We start from the raw sequence: 27337 nt of genomic DNA on the forward strand, positions 1-27337 counted from the left end.
TATCCTAAGCTACTCTATAAATTTTCATGTTCTTAATATGTCTTATTAATATAGGAACTTAAGCAATAAAAAGCTTTGACACTAAAGAGGTAGGATGTTAATGAAGGACTTACATGGCAAAGACCAGTGTGAAAAACAACCCCAAATCAATGATGCAAGCAAAGATCTTGAACTCTGGTTCCAATACTATGATTACACTACCTTGGCCGCTTTAAACACTCACTCAATTTCTCGATGGTTATAGTACAAGAGGATTAGCTAAAAAAATCATCTTAATTTTCACCCTTACAGTTAAACACTTACTTATAGTCCAGTACACATCTCACGAATGATTTTATATTCCACTAGAACGTTACTCCAACGTTGTAAATACTGTACATGAAGACTAATTTCGCCAAATTTGTTAAAAGATTCTGTATTGTTAGAAAGAATTATCTGAATTTTACGGTTTGATAAGAATAGACCAGCAAAACAACTTTAATTTCAACAACAAAAGGACCTCATTCGGCAGAGTATATACTTAAAAATTATATTTCCTAAGATGGGCTTCTTTACAATAAAAAATCCTTGATGGGCCACGAACAGTGACTTCAAGGAGCTCATCTGTAGCAGATCTGGATCAGTAATTCATAGATCCAAATTATATTTGACTACTGCAAATTGAAACTGTAATAGCAAATAATTACCTCCGCCAAAACTACCAGTATTCTGTTTTAACGCTAGCAGAAATAAATTACATTGAGGCACTTGAGAACTAAAATTAGACTTAATCTGGGACACTGAATTTCAAGTAAATGAACAATAAACAGTCACTTCAACTTAAAAAAAATATTTCATTATTTAGACGTAATCACCTATTTTTATTTCCAGATAAGGTCTAACTACTGTTCGTACTTTTTAAAAAATAAACTAATGTAACAAACGTGCGTTATACCTACTTCCATACATTTGTTAAGATAATAAATCAACTTTTAACATGAAATTAAAAGTTGTAGTACTTACAATAAGGTCACCTCAATAGCACCAGTGGTAAAGCTTGAATCCTGTCGACAGGCCTGCAGCCATTACTCCACTTCCTGCCTCCATAGGGTCCACCATCCTTCATCAGGGAATCCTTTTCACTGAGACAGTACACTTGTATCCGAAAACATAAACTGGAGAGAAATGGCAATTAATCCTAAGGACCTTCTAAATATTTCTTCCCTCCCAAATTAAGTTTTTTACTTCGCAATCTGAAGAAAATGCATACAAAGTTCATCAATTTATTGTGAATGGATATTTTTGTTATAGATAACATTACGGATAACAAATAAATAGCTAAATATAATTTCGGAAATAGTATATTGCGCTGACGTACTTCAAATGCTTGGTGGCCCGTAGGGCGATTAGTGTCATCAGTGCACCTCATGCAGTGCACTGTAGGCATTACTTGAGGTTCGTTGCAGCGTGCCTTCTGCCCCTAACTGCAACTCCTTTCGGTCCTTTTATATACGTCTTTTTTCCATCTTACTTTCCAGTCTCTCCTAACAATTGATTCATAGTGCAACTGCTTTGAGGTTTTCCTCCTGTTACACCTTTCAAACCTTTTACAGCCAATTTCCGTTTCAGCGCTAATGACCTCATAGGATTGGCCTGAATTCTATATACAGTTCAATTCCAATGCTTGGTGCGTGATGCACACGGACGTCTGTGTGTCAGTCAGTCAGTCGCCATTAAGACTCCTTAATGGAGAAGTTGGCTCAAACTTTATCTTAAGGTGTAGCAAATTATATCACGTGGTTACTCATCATCTGGCACTTGTCATTCTCTCGTATCACTGGTTTGGCGATGCTGCCTCGACTGTGACTTCGTTTGGTTATTTAATGTCATGTTTAATTGTTTATTCTACAACTGCAAGATGAACAAAATAATAAAAAGATATGCGGATTAGGGCATGAAAATAATTTTTAAAACTTTCACAACACACACACATACACACACACATTATATATATATATATATATATATATATATATATATATATATACATATATATATATATATATATATATATATATATATATATATATATATATATATATATCAATGTGTATGTGTGTATACCGAATATATTGCTAGTGAACCAGTAGAGAACAGAATAAGCTACAAATGAACTAAATGTCAACTCTTAATTCTACTCACACGGAGTAGTATGGGCACCTATAATGAATCATATTTCCCTATTGCAGTGGCATGGTTTAAAAGTGACAGGCCCAAGGACAGTATGAGTTGCGTTTCGAAGCTTGGCAACAGGATTAACAAACAATGGATGATACATTGTGCCGTGAAATTCTGTTCAGGTTCAGTCCGTGAGATTATAGACCACATCACATACACGACACCAATGATCCCTATCTAGCAAGCATTCTTTCGCTTACTGAATGTTAAGGCCCTTTCTTTACCAAATACATCTTTCCAGGATATCTATCTACCCTTTTCTAGATCTTCTTCTATATTTTCTCCCTAAAATTTTCTCAGTTATACACGCTGATCACCAACTCATCATCATCCATTATCTCCAAAATGACCAAGTCATTTCAAAACACACTGATACAGCCTTTCACTTGTGCCAACCATTTTACAACTAAGTATCTACAGATCTCATCCTTATAAGTTCTTCCCGCACTGCATATACGCACCTAGTTTCACTTCTTCCCTCCATTCACATTCAATATGCACACTTTTAATCAATAAAGAGTTACCTCCTCCATTTAAGCCACAGATAATTCGTCTTTATTTGATCAATCTTGTTTTCACAGACCCGGATGCTTTACTTTCATCTCTAATCCTACTCTCATCCGATATTTCACTCAAAAATGCTTACACATATCAGCTGCTTCAATTCTTCCAACACCCATATTGCATTACCCGATCTTCCTGGTTTCTACTTACCCTCATAACTTTACACTTACTCATATTGAGTCTATTTTCACCTTTTCTCTCTTGAAAAGTTTCAAATATTTTTACCCGTTTCTGCATTTTCTCTTTAATATCCCCAGTTAGCACTTTCTCGTCTGCAAATATCGTTTAGTCCATTATCCATTCGTAACTCATTATCTTATTTCACAACTTTACATCTACAACTCCTGTCTTCTCTCTGACTTCTCACATCTCCCCATTCATAAGATACTGAACAGTTATGGAGACATGACACCCTTGAATCAAACCCACTTTTACACCAAACCAGTCACTAAATCCACTTACATTAAGACATGCTTCACTTTTACCATAAAAACTCTTGATCCCTTTCTATAACTTGGCTTCTATACCATACGTACATTATCAACGCCCTTCATACACTGCCTCACTTTAAGATTCTCACAAACTTTCTTAGTCCATGTATGCCACACATACACATTGCTCTTCCAAGTCAGTCCTTTTGCCTGCTGTTTTACGTTCTCATACTTCCTCAGTCAATATCCTACCTTGCATTTTCCCTGCTATAGTTAGAATGTTATGCTCATACAATTCTTACAGTTAACATCCATCACCTTCACCTTTACTAAATGGGAACAAATATTACTCTTAAACATGCCCTGGGAACCTTTCTCTCATCCAGACACACACATTATATATATATATATATATATATATATATATATATCTATATATATATATATATATATATATATATTATATATTATATATATATATACCCTATATATATACCCAATGTAGTAACAAATGAAAATATAAAATGATCATACATAAATACAGTAAACAGAAACCATCAATTGTTTCAAGGATAAAACTAAGATTTTCGTGCTTTCACATATTATGGGGACACGAATTAATGATATAAGATAAAAATGATAAATTTTGATATAAGATCAAGATCACAGATGTTTCATAACAATATGAATGTTAGGCGATGTGATTATCTACATGGTATTTGAAGCCATTCTGTATAGCGAATTGTTTTTTTACCCTTTTATACTATAAAATTAATTCTAATTCTAAGAGATTTATTGATTAAAGTAGTACGCTTATTAAACTATACACTGAAGTAAAGAGGCTATGCGTTGAGTGAATCTATTTAAGAGAAGGAAAGAAGTTGGGAGAGTCAATTTATATTTTCTTCTGCTTCATTATTCAGAGCAAGTTGGTCGCGTGCCAGCATGGGATCTTGCTACATCGAGTGCACAAAAAGAAGAAGAAGAAGAAAAGGCGACTTGTAAGTTTTACTACGTGGTTACATTAAACAGTAATACAAGCATATCTCCGAAGGTTTGGAATAAAATTACATGAAGAACAATGCATGATATATTCGCCAAAGTCATTTTAGCAGAGATAGTGGCAGCCTTGAATTTTAGGAAAAGGGAGTCGTCATACGGACTGCCACTTCCCTTCGCCGCCCAACCCTGCTTCTGTATGACCATGACTCTTCACCCACGGTCCAGAAATTACGTCGCATTCCGAATCTCTCGAAAATGTACGACAAGGTAAGGCCAGGACAAAAAGTGATGCTTACCTGATGGCCTTGAAATAATGAGACTGACGGCATCATTTCGGACACAGTCTTCGTGTTTTGGTTTCAACATCAGTGTAATTCTATTGTATTTTTTGGCTTGTTTGAGAAGGACAGTTTGAAACACTATACATCTACATTAAAATTGGATTAAATTCTCTCTTTCAAGCATGATTGGGTTAGAGGTCCGTCAGCTGACCGCTATGCAATATCAAAAGTTGCGTCAACCAATTTCAAGAACCTAAAACGAGTTATTTATATTATACAATCTGCCATCCAGCACGGAGACCGGTAAATTTATCACACGAATGTTCATCCCTTAGTTAGTGCTGCCTAACGTCCTGCAAGGATTTCGCCAAAGAGAACTTTTCTTGCACCAAAGGATAAAGATACAAAAAACAGGTTGGCGTGGGCTCGCATTCTACAGCCGAATCCCCCACGTACACTGTGTTCAGTGTGTTGTGTGTACCGCTCCTGCTGTGCTGTGAGCTGCTGCTGTCAGTGTGAGTCAGGCAGAGTAGGAGTAAAGTTGGTATAGTCTCTAGCCACGTCGAGTTCACAGTGTGAGGATGCGTTACAGCTGATTCGATTTCTGTAAGTATCGTTCGTCATATCTGGGTTTTTACCCTCCGGAAACGAGTGTGTAATCATAACAGTAGTGCACATGGAATTAGCTTACTGAAATTATTTATCTTATATGATAAACCATACTTTCACTTTCATATGGCAATCTGTGATGTGCCCAGTGTGCTCTACCTAGTGTTCGGAAAAAGTTTTCTTGGTGATGCCATTTTGATTTTCACTTTCGCTTAATGTCTGTGCACATTTAATACCGAACTTGTGTGATGGAAATTTCTGTGAATATAAAATCAAGGAGGTGAAAGTGGCTGGAAAACACTGTTTAACGTGGAAACGAAAATTTCCAAATGCACAAGTCTCTCCGTAACGTTCGAAGACCCTGACATTGCCATAAGTCGTAAGAGAAAACGTGATGAGAACGGCAACACCTATGTACAAGGCACCACTGTTTGTTTATTCTTTCAAGAAACGTGTGTTAGTTTACATGAGAGCCAACTTGCTTTGACTTACAGTTCTGATAGAATTCTACGATCTGCAAAGGCAAAAATGTCCGTGGGGTCTGAAACGTAACTAAATATATTTTTTAGGCAAAATCATGACTCGCTATAGAAACTACCGTCAGTTTCCTAGAGTACAAACTGTATTGCATAACATGGTACACGAAGGTTGGGCATTGCTAAACCTTAACACCTGTTGCTTCCTGAGGATGTCTATATGCCATACTGACTCATTTACTTTCTGAGCAAGTAGCCTACCGACAGTATAGTTAAACAGGTGGCTTCTAAAGGAGGAATTCTTATTCAAAACGAAGTTGACGAACTTCAGAGCGACCAAACACTGGAGACTTAATTTATCAAAACTGACAGCCGCAATTAAAGTTTTGGCAGTGGGCGTAACGCTGTTGCTTCTATTGCAAAGTACATTCACTCGCTGTCGCAATTTCAAAAGGTAAACGAAACGTTCGTTCACTCGTGTAGCCCCAGCGAGGGACTGTATTTTTAGAACTGTCATTTAAAACTCTGCTATGAAATCTGTACACACATTTAACAAGAGGTACGATGACCCTGGTGGTTTTAAAATACCCAACAAAAACTGTAACGAAATTTATGACTAGGAGACAGCTATGACACTATCGTTCAATTAAATTCTGGATAGTTACTAAAGATAACATAGTTAGGTTTATTTTGTTGGTGTGAATGACCTGTCTCTCAAGTGTACAACACACACATTTGAGTGTTTGTACGTTAATACAAACAAACGCGCCAGCACGCACACAAACACACATGTATATATGTGTGTGGGTCATTTCAATTACATGGGGTAATATGGAGTTGATGTCAGGGTCCTTATATAGCAGCATCATTCCGAATGAGACAAGCTTTGAAAAGGACTACCTTGGGGAGAGTTATCTCATAAAAAAGAATGATAATTAGAGAAGGATCCATTAATATCACTCAGACCTCTTTATCAGTAATTCCGTGTTGGTCATTAATTTTTTTTTTTTAAAGAGCTGTGCTTTTCTCGTTATGGAGACAGTGCTACTTCGGTTGAGGTCTTGAGAAGTAACCCCTCTGGCTATTATGCTTTCTATTGTTACATGTTGGCCCTTGTTCTTAGCAGAAGTTTGCTATTACATTTATTAATTCTTCTTTTGGTTCTTTGCTGATGAATTTCCTGCTATTGCAGCAACCGAAATCCTTGTTAACATAGGAGATGACCTATCTTTCTCAGTAAAATTACTGCGTTCTCTTATAGCCTTCAGGCTTCTCCAGACATTTGTGGGTTTGCAGTAAGAACATAGAAGAGAGCTTTCACAAAAAAAAAAAAAAAAAAAAAAACAGGTACAAGCCTTGGAATTCTTACTATCTGATTTGGAAGAATCCACAGCATCATTCATGTAGGCTGCCTGGCAGAAATGACATTAGATGTGGGTTACCGATTAAAAAGACTTTCCTTCTCTACGGACATAAAAATGCTACCCGAAGGAATTCATGAAGACGATATTGCCGATGCGACTTACAGATTCTATGTCATTCCCTTAAACACTCATCGCCCGCTCCGAACTCATTCTTCATTTATCAGTTTTGTCTATATTCGGGTCAGCTTATCAATAACCGGTTCTCCATCAACAAATAGCACTTCGCTTGTTATTCCCCCTGTTTATATCAGTTGCATTGATTATTATTATTTATGACCATCGGAAAATATCTTGAGCTTCGGTACTCTGAATCTACTTCCATTTGAAGGTCTGTTTCGCATTGAAAGTGGAAGTGGACAAAAAGTCTTCCATTTACGGATACAACTGTACAAGACAAGAAGAGCCACAAGCGGTGGAAGATGTCTAAATGTTATAGGGAAATACAGTGAATCCCAATAGCTATCAGAATTCACTCTTTATAGTAACTGGAAATCTACCAGCAAAGAACTAGACTAGATCCAGCAACACCTGAACACTGATGATATCAAGAAACCATGACGGGAGTACGAGTATACATTTGAAGAAAAATAGGAAAATTCAATATCCAAACTCCAATAATAACACAGCTGCTACCTCCCTCCCTGTCCTGATATCATCCTTGATAATGAGAAACTTTTAAATGTCTTTACAAGGAAAGGGAAAAGATGATCGACATATGCAAATTAGCGCGAATTCCTCAGACCTTGCTGTGTGGGTTACACCACCACAACTACGCGAAGACTCACGCAGATATAGAAACCAAGTTGCCATCTTTTAAATACTTCACAGAAACCCGTGACCAAAGGCTAAATCTCAGCATCTAAAGTAATGACATTGAATTTTTTACTTAATGTAAAGTCATATCAATGCCAAAACCCACAGCTTAACATGCAAATGAGATTCGGATTAGTACATATCAAGAGAGAGAGAGATAACAGCTTCCGTAGAGAAATGTTAGGACAAGAAAATATCATCAACAGAGAATTTATAATGATAATCTTTGATCACAGGAGAGAGAGAGAGAGAGAGCGAGCAATCATTCGCCTTGAAAAACGGATTTACCAACCTTGCCAGCTCGCAATTAGACACTGTGCAGTAAATTCAAATGACTTTTCATATTGATTCTTGAGGTAAAAGTTAACCAATAATAAAGGTTTGTCACATACACCGAATGAACAAGTCTGAAATGGATAGAAAAAATGACCGTTTTAGTAATGAAGTAAATAAATGCATTCACAGCTGCTTGTAAGATTTATGGGTTTTCCATAAATCACGAGGTCTAGAAATTACAGAAAAAAAAGAAAAACTGACCACAAATTACACACACACACACACACACATAAATGAACGCAGTTACAGCCACGAAGGAAAATTGAAACACTGGAGATGCTAAGTACCTACTTTCGTCTTATTACCAAGACATGGTCACACCAGCTAAAGATATACATGCTGTTGTTTTTTTTTTTTATTAAGCTGGCCTTATGCCAGCACGGGCTCTTGCTCATAGAGCAGCCCGTAGCAAAGATATACAGAAGCAAGGGCCTATATAAATGGTGGGTACAAGTCGTAAGGGAATACAAAAAGGTCGGGAGGTCACAGAACGGTCAACAGATTAAAATCGAAATCTACTTCTTAGTAATCCTCTTTATTCTATCTTTCAATTCCTTCTGGAACATGTGTTTTGTGACCGGGTCAAAAGAAAGTAATCCTTGACCTTCATTAAAATTATTCACCCAGGTTAACTGAATCAAAACAGATTCTAACAAGTTCCTTGAAATAGTTTGACTTTGCGTCCAGTGTGTGTTTGTGTGTGTGTATGTGAGTGAAATTGAAAGGCTCATACAAAAAATTAGCGCAAAAAGGTACATTTCAACTGACACTATTCCAATAGTAATTACTACTGCATGAGGAGAGTTGCCAGGTGAAAGGGGACATTCATGTGGACTATCAGGATGTGGAATAGCGGCGTTGGTGGGATTAAAAATGGAATTGCTTATGACGTGGATGAGATCTTATCAGTCTTTGCTTACGCCCTTGTCACGGTTCTCGTTAATGCCCACCTGGGTCTGGTCTGGTGGGCAGACCCGCTGAAAGATTCGTTTGAGATTGGGTCCGCTTGTTTCAGTAAACATCTGTGTAAGCCGCGATCTGTTTCTCAGAGAAACCGGAAAACAATCTGCAAACATTCGTGAACACTTGGCCCGGGAAGTGTACCCGACATTCATCACAATATACTATCGAGTCCGACCAACAATAAACGGACAGATTAACGACGAAATAAAGCTCTCATATATTGAAAACATCAAGAAAGTAACTATAGTCTTGCCATCGCGACGAGAGCTCTCTGCCATGGCGTTTAAAGATCTGCCCTGTTACCAATTTTACGAAAACAACAACTGACCCGTGTGTGACAGACCTTTGAATGTTTTTATGACAAACCCCGAGGCTATAATTATAAGATTATAGGGGCTTTTCGTTCCCAGGTATTTTGATCATCTTCCTATTCGGCCCTGCTCTCTCTCTCTCTCTCTCTCTCTCTCTCTCTCTCTCTCTCTCTCTCTCTCTCTCTCTTCTCTCTCTCTTACAGCTGTCCGAGCGAGAGCTTTTTTATGGGATAACATAGGCCCTCCATTCGCCTTTTCCTCTAGCAAATACTTATTTATTTTGTATATGATTACCTTTTCTTGGCTGTGAAGTTGGTGTCTATCCATGGCTGTGAGGACACCAGGAATGACTTGTAAGTCGGTGTCAAAGTCATTCCTCACTTCAGTCAGGCCAAAACTTTGCATTATCATATTTATGCAATATTCAGTCATTGTTTCCTATCTATGATTCTGTCAGAGAGAGAGAGAGAGAGAGAGAACCTGTCTGTATACGATTGTTTATTTTCTCAATCGTCAAACTTACTGTTATGCTTTATTTCATATTTCCTTGCTCACCAATTTATTCTATATATTAAGAAATCAAGGTATTTGTAGAAAAGAACACTGCCTCCAGACGTGTACAGTGACCACCGAAAGTGGCCCCTGGAGAGAATCTAAGCTATTCATTAGTGGATTTAAACGCGCGTGGGTCTGTTTGAAATAGTGGCAACAGCACCAAAATGATATGCCACGTTGATAGAAAATCTGACTCCGTTTCTTGTTATTGCATAAAAAAAAAAAAAAAACTATCAATCGTGAACCTATGTAATTGATTTAGAATTCTGCATAACGTTAAAGATGATATTTGATATCTGTCATGGGAGAAATAATTTTATCTCTGTTGTTATTATAAATTTGGCAGATATGCGGAGATTAAACACACGTGGGAGCACCCAAACAGACCCGCCAGAGAGCTCTGGTCATTTTGGAAATACTATAAACACGTTAAAATATCATGAAAGTAACTTAACACGTCAAATCCAACAATCCTAAAGGCATCACAGATCCCATTTTAGTATATACTTGAAAAAAAAAAAAAAAAAAAACACCAGATTCCGGTGTTTATACAGAACACAGTGAATTAATTTCAATAAGATATGGCGCAGAGTTGGGGGAATTTTGTTAACAGAGCTGAATCTTAGCTGTTTTTCAAAAGTAACTGAAGGACATTAAGAATCTGATTTAACGGACGAGATAGTTTTACTACATCCTTAAGCTGCCACCTCGACCCAGGAGGGAGCTAAACTCTCTCTACCCACCCCCTACTCACCACTTTCCTTTTCTAATTCCACACACCTGGTTATTCTCTATACAGTTAATACATTTGTTACCTACCAACTGTCCACAATCACCAGAATCATATAGAAGAGCTGTCATTACTATATGACGTTTTGTGTCGGCTGCGATTTGGTGTATAAATATATTTTAGAATTTTCTTTTTGAAAACTGTATATAATTTGTTTACATATATATATATATATATATATATATATATATATATATATATATATATATATATCTTAAAAGTAAAAGCAAATATATCAGTGAATTGTTAGATCTCAGCTTTCTCCGCTTAGAGACAAGAGGGCCTAGCGACAAACACTGGATGCCTCGAAGGGTGCTGAAATGAAAGAACTGTCTGAATTGATGATCATGCAATATAAGGCTGGTGACCCTTACAGCCTGGGTGAGGCTCTCAGTTGCTATGCCATTTTAAAGGCGTGACCAGATGTGTGTGTGTGTGTGTGTGTTTGTTTGTGTAATATATGGGTCCGGCAGCCCAAGGTCCTAGAGAAAGGTGACACTCTCCTTTTGTCAGAGATAAGACGCAGGACGGCTTTGGAGGTCTCGAGGTCAGACAAGCCCGTCATAAAAGGTATGGTACCTTTAAAAAGACTTAGGAAAAGTTGCCTTTTGAAAAGAGAGAAGTGTAGTGTGTATACATTTATTTAACATTTATTTATATGTTGGGGAATATAATAGATATGTCTCTTTATTTCAGATGGGTTCATGGCATTATACAAGAAAATGGGATTCTCTAAAAGACTTGACTATTTAAATGTAAAAACAAATAGATTGTGAGTTTTAGGGGTGATTACTTAATCTAATTCAGGAGAATAGAATGACAGTTACAGTCTTTTTATGGGTCAGACTTAGTTCTTTATATTATGACATTTAATCACTTTGTTCCATATCATGTTCAGCTAGTTTGGGAAATAAAAAGTATATTTTTTGTATATACGAGGATTCATTAGCCAAGCTTATATAGTTTGATTCCATTGCAGAGAGATAGCCAGTAACTAAATGTAAGAGGGTTGCCGCTTGTTTTAATTTAATTTAAGCCAGTGCCGAATGGTGGAATATGCTCGGCAATATATATATATATATATATAATATATATTATATATATATATAGATATACTATAATATATATAATGGGGGTGTGTAAACATACAAACAACATACATACAAACAAACATACATACATGAATGCATACAGACAAACATATAGAAGGCCTTCAAGGAACAGACATTAAGAATGAAACCAAACTCCCACAAATTGAAAATACGAAAACAGTAACTAAACACACATTAAAATCTGACAATCTGTTTATTTTGTCACTATCCTAAAACCATCTAACTAAATAAAAGAAACGGCTGATGCCGGTGTTTATGGAATACCATGCGTTAACTGAAGATTAATGAGGCATGAATTAATAAAATACGGCTCAAAGAGTTCGGGGATTTCCCAGCATTCGAGGCATACGGCTAATTTTAATTTGGAGTGCAGCTTTCGCAGTTTTCCCGCCATCATCAGTGAAACTGAGTCTTTAGAAATCTGATTTCATGGACGAGGTACTCTTGAATTGTACAGGTCGGATTCATTGGTCCCCGTTAATCTCCAGGTCTTTGTATTGTCATTTGGCTAATGCAGAAACCACGGACGCGGTCGGGTCGTTGAGATGAAAAGGGCTGACCAGGTGAAGAGCACCTTAATCCGGGTTAAGACAGCTTCCTTGATCTTGGACCAAAAGCAGCCAGACGGTGATGTGGCCGAGACTATAACCCTGTACTCTATTAATCCTGGTGTACTCTGTCGCTGTTTATACTCCGTAAGTTAACCCTCCAAACCTTTGACTTATATAGCAGAGAAAATATGCGGATGAAATTACTGTCATCCATATTAGTTTGTCAACAAAGTGCTGTGCCCATTTTGCCGAAGGGATTATGTGCCAATTTCAGCCAAGTTACAGGAGAGAGAGATATATATACATCATCTTTGGAGCCCGTTTCCGATTCAGGGTCGTCAGGTTTTGTTTGCAAGTATCTATGATTACAGGCCTTGAATGAACATCGCTTTGAACAGTATAAAACTGCTATGATTATTCAATGGGACTTTCACTTCTGCGCAAAAGTTCCGAGTTCACAGCACCGCTTTGACTGTAAATTCCGTCCCAAACGGACCGCCCTCCCCACCCCCCGACCCCAGCCCTCTTTCTTTCCTTCTCTTTGAATGGCATTCTTTACCTCTCTAATCAGATAAAATGAAATTACAGGGTGAACCTAATCGTCCAAAAATATGTAGCTGTCACGTATTGCATAGAGTGATCACGGAAATGACTAGCGAACCGGATGTCCGCTCGTTCAAAGCATTTTCAGGGTCTACATTTCCATGAATGACAATTTTCACGGAGGTCGGCCGCTGTAGTTTTGTAATTATTTAATATGCAGTACTTGTTGACTATGGAAATTAGATAATGGCTTGTATTCCATTAATGAACGATGGAGTATTTTTTAATTATCAATTGTTGTTGCAACTGCGGTTTATGGTGATGTGCATTTCTTGATTGGATTTAGACTCAATTTTCAGGGTTTTAATTACTTACTTTTATCAATGTCAATATGTCATTTTGTTTATTCCCTCTATGACTTTGAAATTTAATTCTATTCTGGTTTTTTAGACTTTCATAAAACTTTTCATAAAATGAACGAAAATAAAACTTTACAGCGATCAAAGAGACGAAATAGTCGAAAATTTCGTTAATAAAGGATCATGTTCAGAAGAACATGATCCTTTATTGTTCAGAAGGACATGTTCCCTAATGAACCACTGAACATAACCTACGTGCTTGCAAGTTGCTTCTAATTTTTAGCAAATTATTTAGTGATGTCACGGAGAACATATGAATTGTGAGATACCTAACTTTATTTATTGAACTGAATTTCTGTCTACCGAATGACCTCGAAATTTATCTATGCTCTAATATAGATACACATACACACACACACACACACACACAAATGTACTGATATACTCAACTTGTGTACACGTACGTTACCTTTCCCCCTTGCCACATTACAGGTACAGTGACGTCATCTTAATAAGACTAAATCCGGGACATCATGACGGGATTAGTGGGGCCTTTGGCCCCGGTGCTACTCGCCCTCCTGGCGGCAACGTCCTTCTGCGCTGCGGAAGTCTGTCACCTCACCGATCCTATTCAGAGGCAGTAAGTGGTCCTCTTGTTGTACGGGTGGGGGGGAGGGGGGGTCGCTATATATATATATATATATATATATATATATATATATATATATATATATATATATATATATATATATATATTATAGCACACACTTCACCTTCGGAGTTATTCGAAGGGCAAAGCGAATTGGATATTAAATATTTGTAACTTAATGTTGGCGAATATAAATAATTTTAGGGAGTATGTGATATATATGTTTGATATATATAATTAGAGTGCAGTGGACCACCTCTCTCAACATAAACAATGGAAACGTATACTGCTCTTTATTTTGGGCAGAAATAAGTCTTGAAGCGATTTTCTGTTCACCAGACATATCAAGAGCCTTTGAGTCTGTACGACTTAACCTTTCCTTTATTTCTTTCGCCATTTACGTGATTATAAACTCGTTGGACCCGTACTCAAAACATTTTCCTTACCTCTCATAATAATAATAATAATAATAATAATAATAATAATAATAATAATAATAATAATAATAATAATAATAATAATGAACCAAGTAAGAGACTCTGGGAAAACATAAAGAGCAATCCGGTATCACACAACAAACATGCAACATGGCTCCAGGAAGTCAAGGAAGAAGAAACAGGGAGAATAAAACAAAGATTCACAGAGATCACGACAGACACAGTCAGACACCAACTAAAGAAAATGCCAAACTGGAAAGCCCCAGGTCCCGATGACGTCCATGGATACTGGCTCAAAAACTTCAAGGCCCTATACCCACGAATATCAGAACAACTCCAGCATTGTATCTCAAATCACCATGCACCCAAATGGATGACCACAGGAAGAACATCCTTAGTACAAAAAGACAAGAGTAAGGGAAATATAGCCAGTAACTACAGGCCTATCACCTGCCTACCAATAATGTGGAAATTACTAACAGGTATCATCAGTGAAAGGCTATACAACTACCTAGAGGAGACAAACACCATCCCCTGCAGAAGGAAGTGTAGGGGCTCAAAAGACCAGCTCCTGATAGACAAAATGGTAATGAAAAACAGTAGGAGAAGGAAAACCAACCTAAGCATGGCATGGATAGACTATTAGAAAGCCTTCGACATAACACCACACACGTGGCTAATAGAATGCCTGAAAATATATGGGGCAGAGGAAAACACCATCAGCTTCCTCAAAAATACAATGTGCAAATGGAATACAATACTTACAAGCTCTGGAACAAGACTTGCAGAGGTTAATATCAGGAGAGGGATCTTCCAGGGCGACTCACTGTCCCCACTACTCAGAAGATAGATGCCGGGTACCAACTCAAGAAAAGAGGCAAACCATCTGATGTTCATGGACGACATCAAGCTGTATGGTAAGAGCATCAAGGAAATAGATACCCTAATCCAGACTGTAAGGATTGTATCTGGGGACATCAGGATGGAGTTTGGAATAGAAAAATGCGCCTTAGTCAACATACAAAAAGGCAAAGTTACGACTACTGCAGGGATAAAGCTACCAGATGGGAGCAACATCAAACACATAGATGAGACAGGATACAAATACCTGGGAATAATGGAAGGAGGGGATATAAAACACCAAGAGATGAAGGACACGATCAGGAAAGAATATATGCAGAGACTCGAGGCGATACTCAAGTCAAAACTCAACGCCGGAAATATGATAAAAGCCAGTAATCAGATACAGTGCCAGTAATCAGATACAGCGCAGGAATAGTGGAATGGACGAAGGCAGAACTCCGCAGCATAGATCAGAAAACCAAGAAACATATGACATTACACAAAGCACTACACCCAAGAGCAAATTCAGACAGACTATACATAACACGAAAGGAAGGAGGGGGAGGACTACTAAGTATAGGGGACTGCGTCAACATCGAGAACAGAGCACTGGGGCAATATCTGAAAACCAGTGAAGACGAATGGCTAAAGAGTGCATGGGAAGGACTAATAAAAGTAGACGAAGACCCAGAAATATATAGAGACAGGAGAATGACAAACAGAACAGAGGACTGGCACAACAAACCAGTGCACGGACAATACATGAGACAGACTAAAGAACTAGCCAGCGATGACACATGGGAATGGCTACAGAGGGGAGAGCTAAAGAAGGAAACTGAAGGAATGATAACAGCGGCACAAGATCAGGCCCTAAGAACCAGATATGTTCAAAGAACGGTAGACGGACATAACATCTCTCCCATATGTAGGAAGTGCAATACGAAAAATGAAACCATAAACCACATAGCAAGCGAATGCCCGGCACTTGCACAGAACTAGTACAAAAAGAGGCATGATTCAGCGGCAAAAGCCCTCCACTGGAGCCTGTGCAAGAAACATCAGCTACCTTGCAGTAATAAGTGGTACGAGCACCAACCTGAGGGAGTGATAGAAAATGATTAGGCAAAGATCCTCTGGGACTATGTTATCAGAACAGATATGGTAATACGTGCAAATAGACCAGACGTGACGTTGACTGACAAAGTCAAGAAGAAAGTATTACTCACTGATGTCGCAATACCATGGGACACCAGAGTTGAAGAGACAGAGAGGGAAAAAATGGATAAGTATTAAGATCTGAAAATAGAAATAAGGATATGGGATATGCCAGTGGAAACTGTACCCATAATCATAGGAGCACTAGGCACGATCCCAAGATCCCTGAAAAGGAATCTAGAAAAACTAGGACTCATGCAGAAGAGTATGATCCTAGAAACGGTGCACATAGTAAGAAAAGTGATGGACTCCTAAGGAGGCAGGATGCAACCCGGAACCCCACACTATAAATACCACCCAGTCGAATTGGAGGACTGTGATAGAGCAAAAAAAAAAAAATAATAATAATAATAATAATAATAATAATTGCTATGGTGTTTGTTGTTATGCGATACGTTGTAACGATTAATAATTTTCGAAACTATTAAACGATTAGAAAAGTTACCACCGTTACAACTTCTGTCTGTGATAATTTGCAAAATTATTTTAAAAATTTGGCTCAATAGCAGTGACAGTTCCCACAAACTGAATTTCGTCCGGAGTTTAGCCCAGTGACCAAGCACTGAAGAATGTGGATTAGCCAGAGGCAATCTTTTCGTCATTTCTTCTCGAATGGTGCTGTGGTTTTGTAGTTGGTGTGATTTTTAGTTTTAGAATTCTATAACGTTCGGGGAGGTGTTCTATTTTGAATCTAGACCACAAATCTGCTTTGAAACCCGTTTTCCCAGCTGTTTAATCTCATGGCACTGCCTTTCTTGTGCCAGAAATTCTTGGCCCCGGGATATGAGCAAAGGAATTTAAAATATTAAAAGAATGAAGCTATTTTTTTAAACAATTTTTTACTACTTTATTTATAAACATTAAATACAACGACACTTTTGACGTTAGTTGTCATAAGAACCATTCGTATTATCTTTTAATCTGAAATTTAAGTTTTCGGTGATAAAAATAAACTTTGACTTCCAAAAATTCTACAGTATTCATTCTAAGAAGAAGAAGAGAGAATTATTAGCAATCTCATTTAAAGACAGTACCCATGGTTGCTCTCTGTTAGCTCTTCAGATTATTTTATTTTGTTTTATCACATAAGCACACAGGCATGTTAGCATGTCACCTCTCTTGTTGAAGTACTGCAGCAAACAATGTGTATTCCTTGTGCCTTCATTCTTAAACCCCATCTGACTAATCATCTTCGTCTGTTCTCACCTTCGTCACCTAAGTGACTGCAATGACTTCCTCATTCCATCTAATCATCAGTCGTCTTGAACTTTCCGTCTGCACAGGGAGTGTTCTTCGGTGTACATGATGCACGGCGCAGCGTCCCAGATCCGCACCAGCGTCTTACGACAGCTGTGCGAAGCGGGCCATCGTCACGTATTACTAAAGGGCGCCTCCCCCTCCCAGCACCAGACTCTTCCTCTGACGTCTCCACGGGTAAGCTTGCGGACTCTTCGTCAGACATTTTTTCGAGGGTAATGTTGACATTCACAACGTAGTCAGACCGATTTACCATATGCCAGACTCAAAATTAGTAGGTGAAAGAGATGACAATTTATTGTGCAAAAATAACTTACAAAGTACCGCTCAACAGGCAACCCCGACGCGGTATGGGTATAGGGGAAAGTCCTCTTGAATGATGGCATTGGCTGTGGCATTATACATACCTTTTCCACCCTATTGATTACTAGACAAACGTCCTTCATAAGGGGTGATATGGTACTCAGGTAGTATTACAAGATATAACAGATAACTATATAGGAAATAACATGTAGCACTAATTTTTTAAAAATCTTATTCTGAGCATCTTTCTCTTTTCAGAGAGCAGAGCAATTTGGTGTAATTTACATTCACCGTGATGACTTCAGTGATAAGGTGAGCTGGAAGTCTGGAGATGCGCCAGATATCATGTGTAATGATAACTGGTTTATTGATGAAGAAGTGAAATTGACCAATGGCTATCATTGGTACACCCACGGTTTGCCCATCTGGCCCATGGTCAACCAGACGGTAGTCCCAAAGAAACAAGGACTCTTATCCCGCAAGAAAAAGATTGACTGGCCTAACTACGCCATTGGTACGCCTTTCTACTTGGTCCCTTTTGAAATCTACAACAGCCGAGATCCCAATGTGGCCATCCAGAAGAGGTTCTCGAATGATTTTGCTGCGACAGCTTTAGCTCACGAGCAGAATGTACTCGTCAATCAAGCTGGCTTCCAGGGCAAAGTCACTGACCTGTACCGCACGCTTTTCTTGGATCAGGCCGGTTACGCCCGCAAAGATATCAATGCAGACTTCGAGTCTTACGCCAACTGGCTTCAGCCACTCGTTCAAGCCACCCTGCAACCGATGCTGGAGTTTTTCCTACAGTCACAGACGCCCAAGAAGGGGCAATCAGTCATATGTCCCGACGAGCTCTACGTCTACTTCCACAAAATCCCTTGCACTGCCTCCTCGACGTGTCTGGTGTTGAACGAATTCCAGCTGATCCTCAAGTTAGCTAGCTGCCCCGACACCAGCGTGGTCGTTGGGTATGGAACCCAAAGCGAAATCGTAGAGGAAATTATACCGACGAAAACCCTCAGAAAGTCTGAAAGTGCTCCCAGTCCACAGGTCGACACAGGTACGGGGACTGGGTTACAGTTTCACGGTTCAGCTCCTTCTAACAAGAGCGGTTTCCAAATTGTAGGAATCATGTTGGCATTACTGACTTGTTTGCAGGTGTTGGTCTGAGAAAAATGCACAATTCACATCAATCCAATTTTAGCCAGCAACTCGGGAAGACTGAGTAACCAATTATATACCAACAGTGAGCAGATGTAAATATGATAATGTGGCATTCGAGACTTTCTCATTGTATGCTATTTAATTTGGTAGCTCTACAACAGAAAAAGGGTAAATTGGTTATTCATTAGCCTTAGATATAGGCGTCACTAAAGCCTCAGTAGGAACTGCTAACTTGGAAATATATTTTCAAAAATACTTCAAATCTAGATCACCTGCCATCAGCAATAGTTTGCTAGTTGTGGACTCAGAGTACTTCATAACCCATCAGTCGGTATCGCTTAAACCGAAGGAATTGCCTAAAAATTAAATCCTACAAAAGGCATCATAATATTCAAATAAATCTGGCTGAGGTTCAGCAACTTCGATCTGTATTTATTACGCGTCAGACCTATATTTGTCATTTGTGCGTAAGCTTTGAATTCATTCATTAATTTATTCGCTGCTTTTTCGTTCACGAACGCTACTTACAAAAGTACGCCTTCGTATTTCAATTATTTATGCAAAAGGTAAAAGCATGGTTGTATATGAACTTTCCGAAGTCCGTTTATAGTAGACGAAATGCATTGTTGACTTGTTTCGTAAAATACCAAGCTCGGACGGGGCTCAAACGATCATTTCAAACAGCCTTACCAGAAACTGCTTATGCTTCTGTATGTAAACGAAACTACAAAAAAAGCAAAGAATCTAAGAAACACTCCCCTGTCTAAGAGCTGGACCTTATCAAATCAAAATACATATTTTTTCCTATCATTAATCTCACAAAGCCCGTTTATATTCTCTTCATTATTAAAACCAGAACATCGTTTACGCAAGGATCTGCTTCGGTTTTGATGCTTCATGGCTATCAAGGAAGTGTCACAGGTATTCTGTAAATCTGCAGGGCTAATTTCGCAGTGGCATTGCCAATGAAGGCAAAACAGATTCGGCAATCTTCGTATCCGTTGTGCAATTCGATCAGTGTGGTTGTGTCGAGCATTAGTCTATTTTATCTTGTAATAATTATTTTACTTCTTCCCCTCGTTTCACTTTCTTTCACCTGAAATACCGAATTTTCCTATCGCCCAGAAACGTTACTATGTTCGATTCTAAAACAGCGCCATCTACAAAATTAGAACAAACTCATCTCCGGTAAAAAAAAATAATAATAAATAATAACTATATCAAAAACACGTCTAATATGTTTTACACATATATATTCGTTTTTACTCAAAACCCATAAGCAATTTCTGGGAATGACCCGTAATTCTAATTTCCTAAACTTGCAATAAGCTGGTTGTGCTACATTTGATTTTGGCTAAAGATTTCCTATTTTCATTTAATGATCATAATAGGCTACTTCATAAAATTAAAGTTTCACGATTATCTTTGCGAGCCTCTCTCTCTCTCTCTCTCTCTCTCTCTCTCTCTCTCTCTCTCTCTCTCTCTCTCTCTCTCTCTCTCTCTCTCTCTCTCTCTCGCAACATTTTCTTGTCACTAATCCAAGCCTTCTAAATTTAGACGGAATGTCACTGTCTTAAGTTCATTGTGCAACAACTTCCTTGGCATAATTATGATACCTTTGATCTCCTCTTTTGTAACTAATTGCAAGTATCTCTGTAGACCTTGATGAATTGTATTTATAATTGCTACGAAAGTATATAATCTACCAGACGGGTATTGAATATGTTCTCCAATTATTTTCCGACAAACATTTGATTTGAATTATATAACCATATGCACTATTGTAGGTAATATTCAATAAAATGTTTTCGTCACGTTTCTTTGTTTGTTGACCACCTCATTTCTCTTTGTCTGGGAATTAAAGTACGTAAAGAACAAGTATCAAGGGCGAAAAATGATACGGATCATGGCTTTGACTAATGATAATAATTTTCTAAGCAATTAAATAAACACAGTCAGTAGGAAATAAAACTGAAAATTATAAATCTTATAAATGATAACAATCTAGATATATGTATGCAAACGGAGACCTGGATACGTAATAATGTAAGTGATTGTTCTAAAATAAACAAAATGACTTTAGGGGCTCACAACTTTACTTTGTACCGTGAGAAAACAAAAAAGGTGGTGGAGTGGAAATCTTTGTTAAAAAAAAAAGTATACTAAATATCCATAATGAACCAAAATGTGTTCAAACATTTGAATATATCAACACTAAAATTACGCACATAAATAAATACACATAATTTATAACAGTTTATAAACCACCAAGCACAAGTAAGAGATCATTCCTAGACGAATTCAGTGACTTCCTAAACTTGTTAGTAGCGCCTCAGTGGCGTGGTTGGTTTGGTGTTTGCTTCTCACCTCGGTGGTCGCGGGTTCGAATCTCGGCCATTCCATTGAGGAGTGAGAGATGTGTATTTCTGGTGATAGAAGTTCACTCTCGACGTGGTTCGGAAGTCACGTAAAGCCGTTGGTCCCGTTGCTGAATAACACTGGTTCCATGCAACGTAAAAACACCATACAAACAAACAAAACTTGTTAGCTGAATAACACAGTTACGCTGATTTGTGGTGGCTTCAACCTGCATTCAGAAAATAATGATGACAATTATGTCAAAGAATTACTTGAGAGTCACGATCTATTGTAAATGTGGTGAAGAAACCGACACCATTACTGAACCATACCACCGAGTTAATGAAACAAAACAAAAACCATAAGATTGCGAGTGACAAGTTGAGCCTGAATGGGTGACATTACCCATTAATCACACCGAGTCATAGCAAATTATGAAATTTTGAAGAACTGAACATGAATGACTTCGAAAAAACGAGGAGAAAGTAAAAAAAAAATACCTACTGTGAAAATGACCCGTTTCCCATAAACGACTTGAAAATAGGTAAAAAACTTTAATCAGTTGCGGAAGCTATATTTTGAGATTCTCCATATGAGTTTAGCACAGACATCCTTCCCAAATAGTGAAAGGCTTACTTGTATAAAGCCGGCTTACAAAGGAAGAGGCGATAAAGAAAATCGTAGCTTCTGTAGGTCAATATCGAAACTATCGTACTTATCAAAACTTACAGAAACGGCAGTTCACGAACAAATGTGGAAACACCTGAAACAGCTGAACATGATACCCGATTATCAGTCAGCTTACAGAAAATACCACTCAATAGAAACTACGGTGTTTGTACGTTGCATGGAACCAGTGGTTATTCAGCAACGGGGCCAATCAATGGCTTTCCGAACCACGTCGTGAGTGAACTTCTATCACCAAAAATACACATATCTCTCACTTAAATGGAATGCCCGAGAATGGAACTCGCGGCTAACGAGGTATCACGCCCACACCATACCGACCACGCCACTGAGGCGCTATATCCTGATTATGCTCGACCTAAGAGCAGGTTTTGACACAGTTGACCATAATCTGCTGCTTGAAGACTTGAGAATAGTAGCCACTGAAGATGATGAACTCAAATGGTACAAAGGCCACTTAGAAAACAGGAAGGTCACAGTGGTTATGTCAAATGTGAAATCAGAAAAAAAAGGTCTAACTAGAGGAGTGCACCAAGGCAGCGTCCTGGGTCCACTACTATTTGGCATTTACACAATTGAATTATCTAGAATCCTAAACAAGCACAAGGTTAATTATAAACTGTATGCTGATGATACTCAGTTCTATTTCCCTCTTGAAACGGTAGATGCCATTAGTGAAATTGATGCAATAATGAAAGTGGATGTTCGGCGAAGACACTAAAACTCAATGAAGACAAAACTGAGGGCATGTTATTTGGAACTCATAGTCCACTACGAAAATATGAACATTTCAAAAGAATAACTATTTGCTGGTCGTCCATAAACATTGTAGCAGTAGCGGGGAACTTAGGAGTATTTATTGATAATAAATTGTCGATGAAAAACAATACGTTGCATACTGCAAAAACCTGTAACTATCATATTAAGGAATATTTATTATTAATAAATTGTCGATGGAAAAACCATATATTGCATATTGTAAAACCTGTAACTATCATATTAGAAACATTGTATTTACGTATTAGAAAATATCTAAACGAAGATACTCTGAAAACAGCAATTTGAACCAAATACTTTCGAGACTTGACTACTGCAACGTTATATACTACGGTCTCCGTGACTACCTACTAAGAAAATTGCAAGGAGTACAAAATATAGCCGCCAGATTAACCCGGCACTAATCGAGCTACATTGGCTCCCAGTCAAAGCAAGAATAGAAAACAAAATACTTCTTGCAGTCTTTAAAGCACTAAAATATGGGAAACCAACATATCTAATTAACTGCTCAAATTTCGTTAGACCTGAAATGAATATTGTGATCTGACATGCAAGTGAAGCTTATTATAGGCTATTTGAACCTAGAACAAAAAGTAAGTCGGTTGCGAGACCATCTGAACATTCCGCACCGAGACTATACAACAAAATACCGATTGAAGTGAAGATCATGCAAGAATAAAGCAAATTTAAAAAAAGAACTAAAGACTCTCCTATTCTGCAGGAGCTCCGATACTGACGAGGAAACACCAAAAGACAATTATATTATGAAAATATAAGCAACTTATTTAGAAAACGTACAAGGGCCCGCCAGAGAGGGAATCATCCTTGTGGAGGGCTCTACAAAAAAACAAAACAGATGAAACGGAATTAGCTCTGCGGATGTTACCTCATAACTGCTATTAATGCTGTTTTTTTTTTCTTTTTTCCTTGACTGAATTGCGCTATATTTTAGCCTAGGTTAAAGGAGAACTTGAGAGGGAAAAAAATGAAAGCAAAATGAGATGACATAAATATAGGTTTCTATGAAAAGTATTATACCCTACGTGGCAGGTTGATATGTATCAGGATGGAGAGAGAGAGAGAGAGAGAGAGAGAGAGAGAGATTGTTAACGACGCTGGTGAAAGAATTTTAGCAGGATGGTAGAAATTGATTATTAGCCTGAGTAAGCTTACGAACGCAAATAGACGTCAGGAACAGGAAGCAACAACAAATGATGGAAAACTGGAAGAAGTTGATGCTTATAAGTTTTCAGGATTGAATGATGAGAAGAAATAAACGGCGAATATCGTGGGTATGGATTACATGGCCCTTCTCTCTTTTGAGAGGGAGTGTAGCTGCTGAGTGCAAAATAAAGGAGAGTGGAATATTTTGAGAATAAATATATACACAGTATATAAATTAATATATATTTTCCCCAAAATATTCCACCTTTATATATATATATATATATATATATATATATATATATATATATATATATATATATATATATATATATATACACACACACGTGTGTGTGTGTATATATATATATATATATATATATATATATATATATATATATATATATATATACATATATATATATATATATATATATATATATATATATATATATATATATATATATATATATGGTAATTCTAAGCCCTCATTCCGCGGTAAAGTAAGTGACTATGGCAGTTGACGTTTTCCTAAGTTATTTACTTACTGAACAAGAATTTAAAGAAATATTTATTCGGAAGACTGTAATTAACCCCCAGGGGCCAGTACTAAACACGGCGAAATACATTGGACGCCCAATCCCTAGTGGATGTGGTATCCGCGGTGACGTTCCTTGCAGTCCGTGCGGAACTATTTTTTAGAATTACCCTGCAAGAAACGTAACCGCAAATACGACATCCACTAGGCTAGGGATTGGGGCGTCCAATGTATATTTCGCCGTGTTTAGTACTGGCCCCTAGGGGTTAATTACAGTCGTCCGAATAAATATTACTTTAAATTCTTGTTCAGTAAGTAAAATAACGTAGGAAAACGTTAACTGCCATAGTCTACTTTACCACGGAATGAGGGCTTGGGTATAACATGCCGTAAGCAAAAGCTGTGTAGGATCATTTCCTACATCTGCTTGAAAATGCATCTGATACCTATTATTGGTAGCTTAATATCTTCTTGTTAAAACACATATTACATGCTGAATGAACGCGCACGTCTAAAAATATTCCTTCCTCACTCCGCAGTTAAGACCAAAACTGTCCAGCTACATCTTTTCATAAATATTTGACGTTCCGGGTAATGTATCTGTCTATGACATGTGACTCTCAATAACAATGAAGTTCACATACCCCTCTCTGGCAAACGTATGTAGCCTTCTTATCAACACTGTGAATTACGACCCCAACCATGATAAATCGTTTCTTAAAGGAAGCAAGAGTATCTGTATAAATATAACTTGGCTAGTCCACTGGAAGAACTATCAACTGGTGGTAAATGTAAATAACAACTTAATGAGACGGTCGCACGGCGCACGAAGGTATCTTTTATAAAGTTTTTTTGACCGAATAATATAGAACATGGTTAGCACATGGTACAGTACAAATGATATAATATGAGAAATCAATTGAGATAATAAAAAATTTACCTTTTGTTCGAAATTTTGTCTTCATCCCAAGGGGTTGGTACTTAACATGACGGCCAAATGAGAGCTTCCAGCCCTCTCGAATGAACGTGAAAATATACACAAACGACAGTAAATTTCTCATTATCTCGGTAGATTTAGCAGAATATCTCACCTGTACTGCATTATATACAACCTTTTCTATACTTTTAGCCAACAAAATTATCCTGATAAATTATCTCCATGCAGCTGTCGTCACAGCGTTCGCTCAACAAATACACTTAATTACACTGTCGCCAGCAATCTCTTCTTACATTTGGGAACTTCCATAAATTTTGTGGGTTTGTTGTAGTCTGTGGTTCTAAACTCGTTGCCTTCTTTTTGAATAAATATATCAAAGAAAGAACTCAGATTTTTTACTCCCTTGATAGTTAATGCATTTGGTCAAGAGTATAACTGCTCTGTACTACGGAGTCTCGAAGATAACCCTGCAATACATCAATCAATCAAGGATATGCTGTTGCTACATGTGCAAGAGATTGGCAAAATGCTATTATGTATTTTAAAATTTGTTAGCAGCATTGTTATGAAGATAAAGTCAATGGAAAAATGTTTGTTGGAGATCCGCTGCTACGAATGGTAATCCAGCATCGTGTGGCTCCAAACGTTTATAGATTTTTTATAACAGTAGTCTTACAGTATTACAGAATTGTCGGATAAGCGTGCCAGCTGGCTTTCATAAAATTTCACTAATTATTCACAAGCGTGCTGTAACATAAGGGGAAAAAATTATTCAGGCTCGAAAGTCAAGCATTAATTAACGTAGCATGTACGTAAGCCTATATGTAGCTGTAGTACTAACTGAAGACAGCTAAACCTGTCAATTTTGTTATAAACTAAAGTTGTCGGTTTTTTATTTTCTTAATACCAATATACTCTCTTTTGTGCAGGTAAAGCGAAAAACAGAATAGTATGAATAAAATTAAGTACAATATGTAGGGAAAATATGAAACTGTGGACCGTATAATGGCTGATAAGTTGAAGTTACCTGGTTGAGACCTGCTATATGTTCCCTCATGTGGTACCATTCAATCAAAGTTTGTTTACCAACCAGTAATATTAAAGACTGGTTTAATCATAATTTCTGGAAGGGAGTCGCCCCTTTACAAATGCAGTAGCTTCACATTCTTAGGAATAGAATATGGCATTTAGGCCAAAAGCCAATCGCTGGTATCTGTGGTCATTCAGCGATGAAAGGGAAACTGACAGTAAGGAGGCATGAAAGATGTAACAGGAGGAAAACCTCACAGCTGCACTATGAAATAACTGTTAGAGAGGGTGGAAAGTCTGATGGAAGAAAGAATATGAATGGAGGTACAGTAAAGGGGATGAATGAAGCTGCAGCTAAGGGCCGAATGGAGGCTGCAAAGATGGTACTACCCCGTCAAGGGAACACTATTAGGTACCTAACAAAGTATCTCCTACTTCTGACAGTGTGCCTGCTCATTCTGCTAAACAAGAATTGGCTACTTAGTTCCGAAGTATTATGTATTTATTTTCATCTTGGCAGTTCCTGGATTAAATATGATGGTTTAGAGGACAAGGAGTTGAAGGGGAAGAATCCTCAGAACTACTCATGTCAGTGACCTATAAGAATGGGCTCTCGATTAGAATGACACCTTCTCTCTTACC

General features: G+C 37.8%; 1 protein-coding gene across 1 annotated transcript; it reads left to right on the plus strand.

Annotated features, from left to right (window-relative positions):
- The first annotated feature begins 4948 nt into the window (after nt 1-4948).
- LOC135221055 (uncharacterized) lies at nt 4949-21021 on the plus strand. Its single transcript, XM_064258797.1, has 4 exons — nt 4949-5101; nt 13830-13977; nt 17765-17915; nt 18300-21021. Exons 2-4 carry the CDS (start codon nt 13871-13873, stop codon nt 19209-19211), a joined length of 1170 nt encoding a protein of 389 aa, XP_064114867.1. The 5' UTR covers nt 4949-5101; nt 13830-13870; the 3' UTR covers nt 19212-21021.
- The last annotated feature ends 6316 nt before the right edge of the window (nt 21022-27337 follow it).

Source organism: Macrobrachium nipponense, chromosome 2 (assembly GCF_015104395.2).
Source record: "Macrobrachium nipponense isolate FS-2020 chromosome 2, ASM1510439v2, whole genome shotgun sequence".
NCBI lineage: Eukaryota > Metazoa > Arthropoda > Malacostraca > Decapoda > Palaemonidae > Macrobrachium > Macrobrachium nipponense.